At 31.5% G+C, this 18,328-nt stretch overlaps 1 protein-coding gene across 1 annotated transcript; it reads left to right on the forward strand.

Annotated features, from left to right (window-relative positions):
* The first annotated feature begins 1,237 nt into the window (after nucleotides 1-1,237).
* LOC148612569 (protein glp-1-like) lies at nucleotides 1,238-13,990 on the forward strand. Its single transcript, XM_088594151.1, has 15 exons — nucleotides 1,238-1,395; nucleotides 4,174-4,284; nucleotides 4,666-4,800; nucleotides 5,225-5,341; nucleotides 7,979-8,092; nucleotides 8,569-8,685; nucleotides 9,231-9,344; nucleotides 9,756-9,869; nucleotides 10,499-10,618; nucleotides 10,904-11,017; nucleotides 11,191-11,298; nucleotides 11,669-11,782; nucleotides 12,488-12,598; nucleotides 13,030-13,143; nucleotides 13,858-13,990. The coding sequence occupies exons 1-15, from the start codon at nucleotides 1,347-1,349 to the stop codon at nucleotides 13,872-13,874; spliced, it is 1,569 nt and encodes a 522-aa protein (XP_088450277.1). The 5' UTR covers nucleotides 1,238-1,346; the 3' UTR covers nucleotides 13,875-13,990.
* Nucleotides 13,991-18,328: the final 4,338 nt, after the last annotated feature.

Genomic DNA, 18,328 nt, shown 5'->3' on the forward strand with positions numbered 1-18,328 from the left:
ATAACAGGTATACTATCATTATAATTCATACTGATCTTTCAAATCAAAACAAAGGATTAACTTCATGTAAACTACTTCTGGGTGGGTTTATTTTGTTCAAGTTTCACCCCACATAAATATGCCCTTTTTGCGTATTGATTACAAAAGATGAGTTTAATCTGTTTTCCCGGTCTGATCTTTGTCCGTGGATTACATTCTTTTGATTTTCGTTAGAACCTTGATTCCCTTGAATACTCTTTAATATGTTTTGCGTTTAAGATGAAATTTTAATGCATTGATTCGCCAAAAATTACGAACAAAACTATTTCAGCAATATTCGTTTTGAATAAAAAAGGGGGTTGGTTAATTCCGAAACACTCGCCATGCAATTTGTCTAAAACCTTTTTGACCATATAAAAAGAGTATTTACAAAGAAAGACAACCAGAGGACGAAAACACTTGAAATTAAATGTATATAGTTGTAGCAAGAGTGAACTCCCATGTTGCATTGAAATTGAATTTCTGATTTTGAAAGTTTACGGGATTTCATTAACACTTAACACAAGTTCTATCAAATCATTCCCTTTGTTAAAACTTCGTTAAAGCATGATTCAGAAGACTATGGTTGAGATTTTCATACATTTACGATTAGATCTTGAAGTTTTGAATTCAGGATTAGGATCACAAGATACATGCAACCTTTCAAGCATATTTAAATCATCTAATTTAGGACCTTGAACTTCAGATGCTTATTTAAAATGAAAATGTGGGCGACCTTAATATACTCGATACTTTTCAGATATATGATATTTTAAAGTGATGTCATATTATTGTATAGATGACGCTGTAATGAAATGAAGTATCATTGAAAAACTATCATTCGGCATTTTAGTAAAGCGTAGTAATTCGAATCGAATTTGAATTTTCACGCCAACTGTTGGAATAACTTCAGACGAGGTAAAAGTTGTATTTTTTCCATTATAAAAACATAAAATATTTAGTAATTTTCATTAAAGCGGACATTTGGTGAATGTTAGTACGTTGTCTTTGAACATACGTATCGATAGAGTAATTTGCCTCACTAAAACGCTATTATTTTGCCGTAAAAGAAAACGTGTTTCGTCATTGTAGCAATTTGAAACCAAATAATAGGAGGAGTTGTAGCTAGCAAATACACATTAGATAAAACTGGGAGTTCCAAAATCAAGAGAATATTGAAAAATATATATGTATCAAAAGAAACTATAGATGTTTTGAATTATTATATACTGACGTATGATAGAGGTAAATGAAATGTGAAGAAGGATACATAAAGCAAGAAGAATTTCGATACTTCCCCATATTTATCTCTTTGTAGAACATTAAGGATGTATTTGAAATTGTGCATCATTCTGGCGGTTATCGCCACTGCTCTCTGTGAGTATTTTTTGTATAAACTGTAGTTAAAAATTGTATACCATCCTTTTGGTTTTCGCCGCTGCTTACTGTGAGTACCTTTTTACATGTTTGATTTTATTATAAAAAAGAAACCAAATTTTCAAAATTTCTATTGACATTTTCTTGTCGGGTTCAATCTAAGTAAGCCAGAGAAAGTCACTCCGATTTAAACAAATAAATAAATAAACAAATAAAATAAAATAAAAGATTGATAGTAATAATAATAATAATAATAATAGTAATAATAATAATAATAATAATAATAATAATAATAATAATAATAAAAGTAATGATAATTAACGAACTATTACTCGCTTTTATCATACAAAAAAGAAACTATAAATTGAAAATTTCTTCAAAATTTTTTTAGATCGAAATTATAACTTTCAGATCCTTGAAATATTTAGTACATGTTGGACAAAAGAGCTGCTAACCCGTTTTTACATGTAATATTTTAACTGATTCTACCAGCTGGTTTTATCTGAAAACGAAACTCTAAACAATATTGGCAAATGACATTAAGCTACTGTATATCTGTAAATATGCTTGCAGAATTTCGGAAATATTCCCTATATATACATTAAACTAAAACGTGAAAAATTCACCTGATAGAAAATATTTCGATAGATATAGTTAGGCATTTTCAGTTCTCAAATGTGATTGAAAAAAAAATAACATTATTATTTTCCTTTTTATTAATTCGTTGCAAGTATACTTAAACATAGTTACATTCTTACTTTTGCATTGTTCTTTGTGTGCTCAAATATGAATCAAGATATTCGCTTGCTGTCATTATTGGATTTATTAGCGTTTGTTTGTTTATTTTTTGTTTTTTTGTTTTTTTTGTTTATTTTTTTTTTTTCGGAAACACCATTGAAAATAAGAAATGCATATGGGTTGATGGTCATGTGAACTTTCATAAAATTATGAAATCAATTCAGCCATACGATCATCAAAATGAAGTCATCAAATGCTCCGTTTATTGCAGGTTCATGCTTTACATAATACGAGAATGACGTCATTACATAAAACTATTTTAGTTTCTTTCACACTTGTCTTTTTTAATATATCACAATATAAATGTAACATCAGTTTATCGTTTGCTTCTTGAAAAGATAAGAGGTTGCAGACTATGCATGATGTTTAAAAAAAGGTTCTACAACACTCAAGCATAGCTCTTTTGATTTTAAAATAATTGTTACAGTAACATAAATAAACAAACATATTTTTTTCCGACGCAGTCAGTATAGTTCGCTTTTTACCCATTGACCTTTAAGATGCTCTATCATGGAGACGCTAGTCACATGATCGCAATTATGTTTCCCGATTGGCCAAATACTGGTAACTTAGTTGCGTTCCAAATTACTGTATCGAAAATTAAAATTACGTGTCACATGTTATTTCCAGTGTGAAATGTAGAAAATTATAAGTTAAAGGAACAATTTTAATAAAGATAGTACTTGTTAATGATAAATTAGAATTTGAAAGCCTATTTCTATCACGATAACGATAAGATGTTATTCTATTACAATTCCGGAATTTCAATAGACGAGATCGGAATGAAAAGACAAACAAACGAACAGATGGACGGACGAACGGAAACTTTAATCACTGAAATTGAAATTGGGGGATATGAAAATCCCGTCTGGAGTTCAACAGGACAATAATTTGTCGAGTAAGGTGGATGTATCATTGAGATCCATTTGGAAACAGTACCCCCCCTCCTCAAAAAAATAAATAAATAAATAATAATAATAATAATATAAATTAAACATTAAACTATAAAAAAAATCAAATTTTAATTTGTAATATCTTATATTTAATATCAAAGTACTGTCTGAGTGCCTTACATTCACATTTTCTCAAAATTAAGACGATACTTGTAGATTTGGAACAAACATTTAATTTCATTTGTAACAAGCTTTCTGATTGGTTGGTTTTCTTTGAGCAAACCAGATTATTTGTGCAAACTGTCTTGATACTTTGTCGTCATTAACGTCGATTGGTCCGCACCTCACGGTTCAAATAATCCCAAACACAGTAACAGTTTGATAACGAAACAATTACTAAAGATTTGACTATCATGTCATAGATTCGTGGTTTATAAGTGTTAACTGTCACAAAAAGGGTTATACAAAAATTAGAAACATTCCATAAAATATTTAAATTTGATTAGAGCAAAATTAAATTGATTACCACCTAGACATTGAGCGGTTTGAAAGCAGCTTTAATGCTAATTTATGGTGTTGTATAGTTTTCATGAAAATATAAGGAAAGAAAGAGGAGTCATTTTGGTGTTTTAAGATTTACAAACAATCTTGAGCGTTTCAAAATTTTATTTCTCATTTTGACTAACTAGAGTAAAGAGATACTATAGGCGCACCAAAGAGGGCGACAGACATTTGACACTGCACGGCTTCCTTCTGAGATTAACAATTTTCCAGAATGTTAAATTTCTTAGGACAAATGTTTCAATTGATGTATACCAAGAAAGCATGACTATAGTGTGATAAATAATAAATGTGTAAGCTTATTTTTATCATGAAAGTTTTAACACAATATAATATATTGCCCATTTTTGCACGTCGTTTGGTAAAAAAAGGCATCAGGTAAGGATCCTCATTTGCAAATTTCTGAATCCACCACTGAGTCATGCGCTAACAGAAATCAAATGCATAACAAAATGATGTAACAAAACAGTACTTTCCGAAACACAAAGAAATCGTTTTGAATCGTGATTTAACGTATTCATTTTAGGTTATGACGACAACCCATGCCACCCGAATCCTTGCCCATATGGTGGTACATGCTACATTTTGGTGAACGGTTACCAGTGTTGTGATAAAAGCAGCAATTGTAAAGACTACGGTAAAATACAACTATTTTTCCATGTCAACCCCCGGGGTCGTTTACTTTTTGATAGACATACAAGTTTCCGGTTAAATGGATGAATACATATACATTAACCTGTTTTCAATTCTATGAGATGGTGTTAAATATATTGATTACAATGTTAAGCGAGTTTTGTTTAACTCCAAGCAATATGCGATTTTTTTTAAAAAAGAAAACTATTTCAACTTTGAAAAACACATGTAATAATATCTTTCATTACGGATAAAACAAACTTTAGTAAAAGCAAAGATGGTATCTGACTTGTTCGTATACGTGATATGAATCCGGATTTTCAAATGAATCAGAAACTTCTTGCATATTAATCATGTATATAAAATAATTACTGTCTAAATTTAGTTGACAACAGCTACCATCATTCAAGTGTATGCGACGGCAACCCGTGTGGAGGTTACGGTGTCTGTGTTCTAAATCCTGAGAACGAAAACCAGTACAAATGTATCTGTCAGACGGGATACAGCGGGACTAACTGTGGTATGTAAATGATATATGAGTAATTGTACAATATAATCTTAATAAATTCCTAACTTACGACACTCCACTCTCGTAATAGTAGTAGTATACAATCACAATTAAATTTCTTTTTGAAATGCATGCAAATTACATCTCAAAAATTACTTCAAACTTTAAATAGCTGAACTAGGATGGTAACGAAAGTTGTATGAATGTATTATGATTTCTTAGCCTTTAACTTCCTATTTAGCAAGTTAAAAATGTATCAAATTGATGTGCTATTAATTGTTAAGAAATAAATTCAGCAATACAAATATCTGTAATACACAATGCTTATCAATACCCCTCATCATTTCTATTAGTACACGACCTACTGATTGTTGATTGGACCCACATGTATACATATTAAATATGACGCATATTTTATTTCATTAATCCTTTGCAGACACAAAAAGTAACCCATGCGACGGTGTCAATTGTGGACCACATGGGACATGTGTTGTCAGTGGTTACACCGCTTCGTGCAAATGCGACACATATTATTATGGAACAAATTGTGGTGGTAAGTGAGGTCACTTTATTATTGCTTGATCGAATGATTGGCGCCCATGCCTTGTCAACGGCAACAACAATACGTGCAAATGTAACATTTACTAATATGGAATGAATTCATACTCACAACAGGTTTGATGTTGTTGCGAAGTATTTGTCACACTTGCATTATTTCTTTGTACTAGGCGATCAAAAGTAACACTGATATGTTCACATTTTTGTTCCAAAATACTGCATTTCATTATACATCAAGTTTATACAGTAAGCATGAAACGGAGATGTTCCGTTGTACGAAATGGACTATTTTCTTCATTAATATAAATATATACAAATAACAATTAACGTAGAGTAGAACAATTCAGTGTTAGTGTTAGTAAGAATTAGGCAAAATGGGAAAATCAGAAACATGCATGTCAAAACCCCTCCTAACTGACAATGTAATATCATTCAAGGATACTGTCTTTATTTGATAAGACCATTATTTGATCTCTGCATCGCTGGCTTTGCTTAGAAAATTTTCAATAGGATGTTAGAAAAAATGAGTATTTTGATAGATTATCTGCCCTTGAACATTTTCAGTGCATTTCAGTGAAATTATAACTCAATTTGCCCAAATGATATGGAAATATTGTCTTTTTTCTTTGATTCTGATGGTGCAAATGGTCAATTTACATTGTCAAAAGGATGGGTTTTTTCCATACCATGTTTCATCCACTGCCTAATTCTTACATAGACTGACACCTAATGGAAAATAAAACAATTTTAAAAAAATTAAAAAGAGAAAACATATCAATACAGTAAATATTTGATTGATAAGGCTCAACAGATAGTAATTAAGGTTTCATTTGCGAATCTGAATTCTTTGGAATGCAACAGCTATCTACAATGATTGTAAGTCCTCATTAAATTTGTAACTTATTTATACCTATAAAGAATAACAATCGATATTTTGTTAGTTTTCATTTTCAATTAACTTTCAACTTTTAAAAAATCATAATTCATATCTTTGTATGAAATATGATGTTGCTGTTTTTTTACCCGGATCTCGACAATATGAAAGCAATATTTTCTTATTACAATCTTTGCGTGAACATTGAAACATACGGTCTGACAAATTTATCTTCACACCGAAGACTTCCTGAATAAAACCCTTAACACACATTCTCATGTATTGGTCTTTTCATATAAAACTTAATATTTATGAATTTCAGGAATATTGACGGGACGCCGTTTCTTGTTCTAAAAGTAAATCTATGGCATCTGGATTTCTTGACAAACTGTCAATATAACGATTAAACTATTAAGCATCTAGATCTGTCTTTTCTCTGTTTGGACCAGTTTTACCCAATTGAGCTCCCAGTTGCTGCGTTGTGTTTTTTTTTTATTTCTGACTTGTCTGATAATTATGAAAAATTCTCAAATCACTTACGTGTTTTTACGTTACACTGGTGCCGGGTAAGTGTCTTGACTCCGAAACCTGATATTTTGTGAAATTACAAGGATGAAATGGAGTTCATTTCAATCATATATAATTCTTGTTGTTGTTGAGGTCTCTTTTTCGAATTTTCTTCCGGGAATTCAATTCTCACCATATTTTTCATTTGTTTTATTTGTGCCAAAAAAAGTAATGTGCGAAACATTGCATTTTTATATGACTGTAGTTTGTTCGATTTTAATTTTTTTCACACTTACTTTATGAATATTTGACAGACATAAACAGAAAGCCTCATGTTAATACATGAATACCCGTACCCCTTAAAACGGAAAACTATTTTCTTTTACTCAAATCAATTAAGCAAAATATTTTTTTTACTTGTCTGGCACCGATTTATATATTATACATATGTAATTTTGATTTTTTAAATATGCAGTCTCACAAATTTCAAAATCTCTAACATACCGAGTGTTGTCGAATGACATATAAGAGTTGTGTCCCTTACCTTAGGTGTACCTCCTTAATATTATTGGTACCATCTTATATTTGTCGAAACATAAAATACAGGTTAAAAAATTCCAAAGGTACACGTGCTTTACATGAAGAACGTTAAAGTCAGACCGCCTTTAATTTCGTTAAAAAACAGTTTGTTTTTTTTTTAAATTAGACGAAAATTATATTCTATCTTCCATAATGAAATAAAGAAAACGACAATTTTCAAAATTCAGTTCATGAAAAAAGTACATATATAAGAAAACATGATTATGAAACAGAGATGGTTTGAAAAAAAAGCTTTCAGCGTTACCATGTTTATCATATTTAGTGTCAACAGTCTATAATATAATTGTCCACAATTTTTTAAGTTCTATATTGAAAAAAAATAGACATCCGAATCTAAAACTAATTCTTTTTGATAAATTAAGAAGTAACAAGTTACAATTATAAGATTTGAAATTCACCATAACGAACAAAGAAGTAACAAGTGTTGTTTTTAATGTTGCATAAAATATCAATTTACTTAGATATGAAATACCAGAAAGAAGGAACCATGATGGTAGAGTATTCAATCATTTAGTATAACAACTTTGTTTTTCTAAAAACAATGATTTATTTGATTTGTTCAATATTTGGCTTAAGTATTGGATGATATCGTAGTGTTGGACAGAGATAACTTAGTAGTTGTTACAAACTTCTCCCAATTTGTTTTGGCAGACATATATTCCGACCCCTGTGATAATAAACCCTGTGACCATGGAAAATGTGAACGAAGAGGAAATGATGCCTACACATGCCATTGTGATATCGGATATACCGGCCTCAGCTGTTGTAAGTAGATGTTCTGTACTGTAACGATTCTTGATTTAGTTTTTGCACATTGCCTACGACTACGACTACTACATGCCTCTGTCGGTTGGGTTTATACAAACTAGGTGTAGTAAAGAACGAACGGCTTATAGAAAAAATATGACCGAATCAAGTTTGTGAAAATAGAAACCTTGGTGATAGGAATAACGATAAAAGCTAAGGAGAAATTTCATTTCAAAGACATGGTACGGCGATTTTTGTCTCTTTATCGAAACAGAGAAGTGTACTCTTTCTATAATAAGTATAATGTATTTCATATGTTATCTTCTTGTTAATTTTATGTTTTTTTTCAAATTTTTTGCTATCATCTGCGATGGATACACGTCAGTACAAACGAATCACAATCCAGATACTCTTAGCTGATAAGCTCTTCATTTCATGGTTTCTGCAGACACGACACTCTTTACACTGTCAAATAAGTACTTATACATTTGTAGCTGTACCTATCTGTTCAACCAATCCATGCGGTGAACATGAGACATGTGTACCAGATTCCTCGTACACAGATGGTTACACATGTGTTTGTATATCAGGGTATAGTGGAACCGGATGCCGTAAGTTTTACAATGCAACCCTCCTTGAACCAAGTTTCTTCCGAACAACGTTCGGAAATTAGCGCGAATTGTCCATTACAGGAAAAAAAATATTTGAGATGTTTTCACAATAGCGAAGAGTCACATCAATGAATGTCATCATTGTCAAAGCCAAAGTTATTTCAATTTCCGAAAAAATACAATCGCATTTAGTCCAAAATAATGTAATTTCGAACATGATGCTGGCACTAATTCCTTGATTTACATTGTCTAAAAATTGCCTTTGTTGATATAGGTGTAACTTTGGAGATCATTTATTTTGAAAGGTACCTGATTTATATGTTTGACAATTATAAAATATATATTTCTATAATTGAGTCATATGAACAACTTCATGAAATGGCAATATATGCCTATTAAGATTATGTTTGGTTCCAATTTAATTTTAAATTATAAGTTTAGTTATAACCAAAAAGAAATTACAAATTGAATTGTCAAACGGGTGTTTTTATCTTTCTTTAATCTGGGTTGGAATTAAGAGCTGGAACTTTTTTTTACATCTGTAGATGTCTATGACCCTTGCTACAACGTAGATTGCGGATCTCACGGAAAATGTGTTGTCAAAGATAACGTCGCTACATGTGTGTGTGAGACTGATTATTATGGAACTTATTGTGAGAGTTAGTATAAATTTGACATCAAACATAAACATTTCAGTGCAAACTGGATGAGAAAAAGTAGACATGTAACACAAGGATAAAATGTTTCTTGCTTAATTTGAACAAAAATCTGCATATAATTAATTCGATTCATTCAAAGTACTCAATAATGAGTTTGAGTACAAAGTGTAAAAGGAAAACATAAGGCTAAAATCTTCTGTATCGACGCAGTCCGTATAACTTCGTTTTTTACCCTTTGACCTTAAAGACGCTCTTCCATTGAAACGCAAGTCACCTGATCGCAATTCTGTTTCCCGATTGGTCATATACTGATAACTTAGTGACGTTCGAAAAAACTGTATCGAAAATTAAAATTGGGTGCCATGTGTTATTTCCTGTCCCTTTTTAAAGATAGTACTTGTATAATTCTAGGTTATCATCCTCATCCCTGTAATCCAGATCCTTGTAAAAACGGTATCTGTGTTGATAAAGGTGGCAACAACTATGAATGCCATTGCAACACAGGATATGTTGGAGCTAACTGTGGTATGTACTTACTACCATTGATAATTACAACAAGTAAAATTGTAAACTTCGGAGATAGCGTTGGTCTTACTGGATCTTGAGGAAAATACCATTGCCTAATTACCTATTGCCTGAGGTAATTAACTTGAAAACTGGCAAGGAGATTTAAAGTTTATTTTATTCACTTGGTATTTTAACAATATATGTCAGATGGAAAGTTTAAATCCACTTTTCCAATTAATCAGTTAACTATGTAAGACATTCCATTAGGTAACCCGTCTTCTATCAAAGGAAGCCCAAATCTTTCTCCGCAGTTAACTTTTTTATCATGTATCTTGACGTTTTAATTTATCGTCATTTAACTTAGTTCCCTACTACTTTTTTACATTTTACATGTGTTGTTGGCAAGTGGTGGAAAAACGACATCAGAATTTAACAGATGAATGTTTGATATTCATGGGACACAACTTTGTATGTGCGGGTTTAAGATGAGTTTAAAAGCCGTATAATTTCCAGGTTGCAGATCCTTACGTTGATAGATCTATCATTCAAGACGAAATATATTATGGCTTATTGAAAAATGTTTGTAAAACACAGTTTTTTACAACGATTATAAAAGGTTGTCATTTTACTTTCACTTTCCATCTCAGATCAAGATGACCCATGCTTTGAAAATCCATGTAAGAATGGAGGAGTGTGTAGCAATACTGGAACTTACCACACAGGGTACGAATGCGCATGTCCTAAAGGATATGTCAACAAAAACTGTGGTAAGTACTTTAACTGCAAATACACGCAAATTGGAATACCAAACTAAATTAAATGATCAGTTTGAATTAAATAAACTTGAATTAAGAAAAATCTAGAAGTAGGGATTTATTGCATGATTTGATAGTGTCGATAATAAGATTTTCAATTATTAATATATAGGTTTATGTTTAAAACATTATAGAAACTAGATAAAAAAAAATTTGTATGAAACTTTTTATAGAATGAAATATTTTGTGGCTGTTTTAATTAGATTTGTTGTTTAAACTTTGTCTATGCTGTTTAAGATTCTTACTGGCCTTGCCATGACAACCCTTGTGGAGATTATGGATCATGCCGATACAACAAGACTGCCTTTTGGTGCGAGTGTCTTGATAACTACTATGGTATTCCTTGTAGAAGTGAGTACATGCTATGAATTCAGTAATAACCCTTCATTTTATGGCTCTAAAGAGGCGTGGTCTTACTAATATTTTATAGAAAACAAGCAGAAACTTTCGAACTCTGGATTACTTTTGCCTGACTCTGTCTACATGTATAACATTAAGATAACCCTTCCTCTTTAACTTTTCAGAACACCCATGCGCAGATGCACCCTGTCAAAATGGCGGAACTTGTCTTTTCAAAGATTCTAATACATATACCTGTAGATGTCCATACCTTTACTATGGAAACAACTGTGGTAAGTTAGTAATGATAAGAAACGAAATCATAGTTCTGTTTTCAAGGGGAACAAAAGGGGTTGGGGTATTTATTCGTTTGATAGATTAAAAAAAATAAAGAAGGTGGGGTAAACAAAACATAAGAAATATGAAAAAAATAATTTGAGTATATTGACTTTTCTATGAATAAATTTAGATCATACTCAATGATAAAGACATGCGCGTATATAAATTCACAGGATCAAAGAAAGTTGATTCATGTTTGAAGACCCTGTCATTGAAGGCATAAGGAGACTCAACTAGCTGCATGTTTCACATGTTTGAAAAAGTTAATGGAAAACAGAGCGTTTTTTCCAAGTGCATGTTCTGATAAGATTTCTTGTATTTTAGAAATTAAACACCCCTGTGCAGGAAATCCATGTAGAAATGGCGCAACATGCGTGCGTTCAGGTGATACTTATCAATGCCACTGTACCTCAGGAGCATACTCCGGGAAAAATTGTGGTAGGTACATTTGATACGTATTTGATAGAGAAAGTAATCTTCATAAAGGTAATCAGAACACATTAAATCTTTGACCTTAGCAGCAATAAGATCCTGATTTCAGTCCGACTGAAAGTTAACTTACATTTGTGTCTATCACAAAAAACAATAATCTGTCTAGAGCCCAAAGGTTGTTATTATATGAAGAAAAATTTGTACAAATCTCAGTTGATGTAAAAATTGAAAGAACATGATTATTGGAAAAAAAATAAACATACTTTATTTTCTACTTCAAATTAGAAATAAACATGAAATCAATACATTGGTGTTGGCTTGCTCGTGTATCAGTGTCGCTTACATAAAAACAGAATCAACCTACTTCTTGTAATAGATTAATATGTTTGTCACATGACCACAATCAGTGCCTATGCTAACCGGGACGGCATGTGCGTTGTTTATTTTTCCTTTTTCATAGTTAACAAGTCTGGTTATGAATAGACGTTATCACACTTGTGGAAGCCATTGGTGATACAAAAAAATTCCCTTTGTTTTAATACTGAACTGTCCGTCAACTGTAGGATCACTACAAAAGGCTATTCGGAAACTAATCTTAGGTCATCCGGAGAAAAGTTTGGAAAGAATTGTGATATAAATGACTTATAACATGCATTTTGCCAACAGAGGTCTAAATAGTTTGTCCTAATTTAAATTTCCCACCTTTTTCAGAGATAGTAGATCCATGTTATAACAATCCATGTGGTGATTATGGTACATGTACATATTCGGGTAGTACGTATACATGTACATGTGCTGGTGGTTATTACGGTACAAACTGTGGTATGTATCTAAATCGTTTGGTTCACCGTACATGTATATATAGTCTTGAATATTACATTTTCAGGGAAATTCTGTTATTTGAGAAAGGCTCATGAAAGTTTTTAACGATTTTCAACTATATCGACACTGACATCACTGACATAACATAAACAATTAAGTTTATTATGACATGAAGATTGAAACGCATAAGAATTTATTTTTACAGTCATCAATAACATTCAGAATGACAGAATATGACACCTTTAAGTTTCCTTAAGTTCTTTAGTACTTGAGTGTGGTCTAACTATATGATATTACTCTTGTGAAAGCAGATAAGAATTATTTCATGTAACTTTTATAAAAGCGGAAGAAAAGAGAAGTGGACTTAAATTTTCCAAAAGGTCTTATCGAGAAGATATCCTCATATAATTAATTTCTGTTTTTTTTTTCAGATGCAATTGACCCGTGTTATAATAACCCATGCGGTGCACACGGCACATGCTACTATAATACTGATAATACTTATTACTGCACATGCGCTAATGGTTATGCCGGATCAAACTGTGGTATGTTGTAAAAACTGAATGATATAATCTGTGCTTAGTATACGGTTCTAAATGTCGTGTTAATGTCGCGATTTGTTCCAAGAAGATAAATGTTCACACCTTAAAAGTTATTGAAATGCATGCTCTTCTGGAGCAAATAAATTAACGAGTGTTTTTTTTTTAATCCTTTCTGAAAATAATTTTGCGAAAATAGTTGCAACCCATTCGTGGTGAAAGTAACCTCCTCTATAGGATTATTTTTGGGCATATAAATATTAAGCTCTTTTGTTTCGCTGTTTGTTGAAATAATCGTGCTCTATCGAAAACATTTTTTGAGGAAAAATTATGTAAGTATATAAGACATTTTTTTCCCGTTTTGATATTGTGTAATGCAAGCATCTAGTATTGTGTTCTAAGGATTAAGTTGTTCTTTGTACTCTGTACAATGATTAATATACTTTATGCCATTCATCTAAGAAAATGCTGTAGTATCTCTTCATCAGATCTTAGGATTATTCTTGCAATTCAAATGGTTTTCTGTTTTCTTTTCTGAAGACGTTATTTATTTTTATACAGAATAAATAATCGTCAATATAATAATTAAATAAAAAAAAAAATTAAAATAGAATATTTAACGATAGTGACGTGTTTATGTTTTTATTGTTTCTTTTAAATCTTATTTGTGACAAAAGGTATGTTTCGGAGTGTAATTGAGTTGTTGTTTATTTTTTTTAGATCACCTGTATTACTAGTGCAAGAGATTAGTTAGAAATAATTGGACATTCAAAACCCATTCAATTTCATGGACTGGCGCATTGATGATGTATTTAATAAAAAAAATTCTACAATAAATAGTTGCATTTGAAAATTTCTTTCTCTTTGTCAATTACTTACATCAACAGGTTAACTACAATCGGGGTGTCATATGAATGTAAGTCTTACAAGATGTTCTCTCATGGTGCCTTAAGCAGCAAACGTTATAAGAAACACAAACAAGACGTGATTTATGAATTAAAAAAAAAAACAAAAAAAAACCCACCAAATTAAATTCAAGTTTACTTTCTTGTTCAATTACAGATTATAACTTGTCTTAGTTTTTCATCGGGCTATTGCACCTTGGTGTAAAAATAATATTACGTATGATATCGTCATTTTACAAGAGTTTCCTTTCTTCATTTGATTGATTGCAGTTCGGAGGAAATTTGTAAATTAAGATATTCACACTTAATATGTCGTTTACACCGTATATGCAACCAGATTTGATATGTTCATAAGTGAAACCAATCACAATTATATATTCTTCTTTTCAATGATTTGTTCATCGTATCATAGTTTTCCTTTCCTCTTTCGTCTACCCCAGACTTGACGTTTTATAGGCAACTCGGCGAGTGTTTCTAGAATATTAGAGGACGCTTACCCTACCGGTGCACCTGGCATACAAGCGAATGACACGTTAAACTATCACAAGAAAGTAAAAGTACACACAAAACGGAGAAACACGAACTCCATAAAAAACTGATTAACTCGGGCGTTAAAAAGAATTAGAAAATGACAATATTCGCACTGTTTACAAAACAGGTATTCTTTCTACTGAGATACAAAAGACTTAACCAATCCTCTGCGTAGAAAATCGGGAAGTATTTTATGTTCATGATAATCGATAAATCCATACGATGATTGTTCAGGATATCGCGAATAGATTATGCAGAATGTACCAAATTTATAAGGTCATATTAACTAAAAATTGATAAACGAAGAAAATATTGGACCCAAAAAAAGGCGATCGACAGGTGATACATGTATTGACCAGCCATACAGGTACGGTGAAAGCATTGCTTTTTAATCAGCTAAGATAAAACTGTCGAAAAAAATTATCTACTCATACTTTTGAGCCATAATGAACATATATCTCGCGCTTAACTTCTTACAAAAAATGTTTTGTGAAAAGACTATGATTTTTAATAACTACCGACCACAATCACCCAAAAAGATTTACTGTTGACACCACAAGCATATAAATAAAAAAAATGGAACATGTCATTATCCAGTCGTCGTATATTTCTCTCCATGTAATATACTAGACAAGAACTGCGTATATTTGTGTGTGATTCTGAAGGAAACACGTGATCCATTTCTAATTTGTTTAGTTGCTCTGTTACATTTAATTTAATATTTGGTTGTAGATTGTGTCCGTAAGCTGCTTCTTATTGTCTTTTAACTACATTTTTTATCTTTGGTATATTAAACTCAGATATTTAACCGCGGTGTTTTCACTTAATTCAGAACATCACAATAACTAAGGCAGTCCGCCACTCTAAAACATCTTAACAACACCAACATAAATTGAAAATTGTAACCAGATCAAAAACGTGATAAATATGTATTATTTATTTTTCAAACTTTTACATAAACAATAAAATTTCTTTCATACTGCAATCGTTCTATTTGAGGGAGCAAAATGCATTTTCAGTATATTTTTTTATGATATGCGGTCAGTGACAGCATATAACTATTTGACTCCGCCTTCTTCCTGAAATTGGATAAACTACCTGTTTATTGTATTGTCACTATCGGGGCCACACGTGGAAAAGGCATGTAAAAAAACTGTCATATAAAATTATACTTGATTAAAAAATGTGATAAGAATTGCAGTATAAAGACAATAATAGTGTATCTAATGAAAAATTTAAAAAAGACTGAAAAACAGTATACGTACTATGTCCGCTTACATCAAGATGGTTCAAAGTATTTTACATCATTTATGCAATTGAAAATAAAAGATTGTGACCTTAAATCATAATTTCGTCTTCTAATTAAGAAAATCATGACATTTTAAAAATTGGTCATTATACGAAATATTGTACATGTAAATAAATATTGCATGAAAGTGTTTCCTACATTTTTTACTCTGGTAGTTCCTTCAAATATTTCGGGAATAAAGCTTTGCATAACATATTGACCGAGAGAAAAGTCACTTTTGTAGATATGGCAATCCTTCTATCGCAATATGTAGTAAATGAATGTTGAAATTGATAATTTAAAAAAATCGTATTGCGTTAAAAAAGTTTTTTTTAAAAACAAATGTCCAATGAAAGTGGTTTCTTTGTAATATCAGAATATCAAAAAAAACCAGACTGGTTTATTATCAACAGAGAATTGTTCAAACGAGGAAGTCTGAAAGTTAGTTTCTTTATGGGTAACTTCTAAAATTTGTTGTTATTCATCAACATCTTCCATGCCATCTTTCCAGAATCCATTTATCTAAAGAATAACTGTTATATGAACTAACCTTAATCACGTGGTGCACACTACTTAACCTGCGTAGCATATTATTTTAAACTGTGAACCACGGGCATTGAGGTTATTTCAAATAGACCGAAAATATATAACAGTCATTCCCTATAATCGAAATTTTCTATGCAATCAGAAACCGTGTCACTTTCTGAAATTCAGGGACAAATACCAGACATGGAAAAAAACATATACGACAAAGAACATAAAACTACCAAAATAATAGATACAAGTAACAAAAGTCAATGAGCAACTCGGACTCCACTAAAACAGGAAGCATGGACCTGGTGCACCGGTAGGGTTAGCTTCATCGGCTTTTTTGGAAACTGCAACCGAGGTGCGCATAAAAAGTCAAGTCCAGGGTAGACGAAAGAGGAAAGGAAAGCTATAACAAGTTGATAAATGAGTTTTCATGGTGTAGATGGATACAAAAAGTCTGCGTAGTTGCGACAAGCTCTGATATAACGTATGAGTCTTGATATGAAAACGCCTCTTCCACACTGGACAAATATGTTGTCGATAAAATTTGATCGTTTTGAAAACATCTTCATAGGTCTATTAAGTTGAGTTGGAATTATTTGTTACGTAGTATGAGGAATATCTACCAAGAACTACAGCTGATACAATTACGTAGCGTTGTTTTTATGGATTCTTGCGGAGGAGTTATCAAGGGAACTACGATTGTAGAGAAAATCAAAAGAATATAATTCAGGGACAAAGACTAGACATGGAAAACTGAAAAACATAAAACAGCCAATATAATACATACAAAGCAACAAAAGTAAATGAGGTACTCGGACTCTACTAAAAACTTGGAGCACGGAGCAGGTAGTTAAGGACTCCAGTACACTGACGGTAGATTACAATTATAATCTTTGGCAGAGAGATCAATAGAGGATAGCATAGATTTATGGTTTTCCACTATCTCTTCTTTGGAGAGTATAGTAATATCATAGGTTGTAATACTGCTATTATTGTTTATCACTAGGTATTTGTCAGGAGATCATGATTATTGACATATTTTACAATGAGATTTTCTGTAGGGTTTTTATATGCTTTTTCTTGTTACACAAAATAATAGATTTGCCATTTACCTTCACACATGTATATCAGCTTCGTTTCATTTCAGTTAAAACAACGATTCATAACCGGGTTTATTTAGAGATCATTGACTTAGATGTGTGTTTTACAAAGAATTTCAAATTTCAAAGTGACTTTTTTCATATCGTTTTGAAAATATTTGTGCTATTTTACTTGTATTTAACAAGCATAACTTAAATGTTCAAAGACTACAGGAGATTGTACATATGTTTTTGTTAGGATGGTCACATAGAACCTATGTTGATATTCGGTTACTTCTATTTTCTTGATCAGAGTGACACAGGTCACGTTCTTTTACACTTAGACGTGATTTCGACTCTTTGATAGACGTCAAATGTACGTGTTCATTCAATTTTTTTCAAAAGTTTTTGAAGTAAAAGGAAAGACGGTAGAATGTATTTAAGAAGAATAACTTAAATGTTCAAAGACTACAGGAGATTGTACATATGTTTTTGTTAGGATGGTCACATAGAACCTATGTTGATATTCGGTTTATTCTATTTTCTTGATCAGAGTGACACAGGTCACGTTCTTTTACACTTAGACGTGATTTCGACTCTTTGATAGACGTCAAATGTACGTGTTCATTCAATTTTTTTCAGATGTTTTTGAAGTAAAAGGAAAGACGGTAGAATGTAAAAAAGAAAATGTTAATGTTCTAATATTCAACCCTATTCCCATTTCTTGATACAAAATTGATTGATGAATTGTTTGTTTATTACATTTTAAGTCATTATTTTACACTAAAATACAAGATGTTTCGACATTTGCCAAACACATTTTTATCTATAACGCATTAAAAATCAAAGAATTG

This window comes from Perna viridis, chromosome 7, assembly GCF_037379345.1.
Source record: "Perna viridis isolate PV_CMFRI_1.1 ecotype Kerala chromosome 7, ASM3737934v1, whole genome shotgun sequence".
Lineage (NCBI taxonomy): Eukaryota > Metazoa > Mollusca > Bivalvia > Mytilida > Mytilidae > Perna > Perna viridis.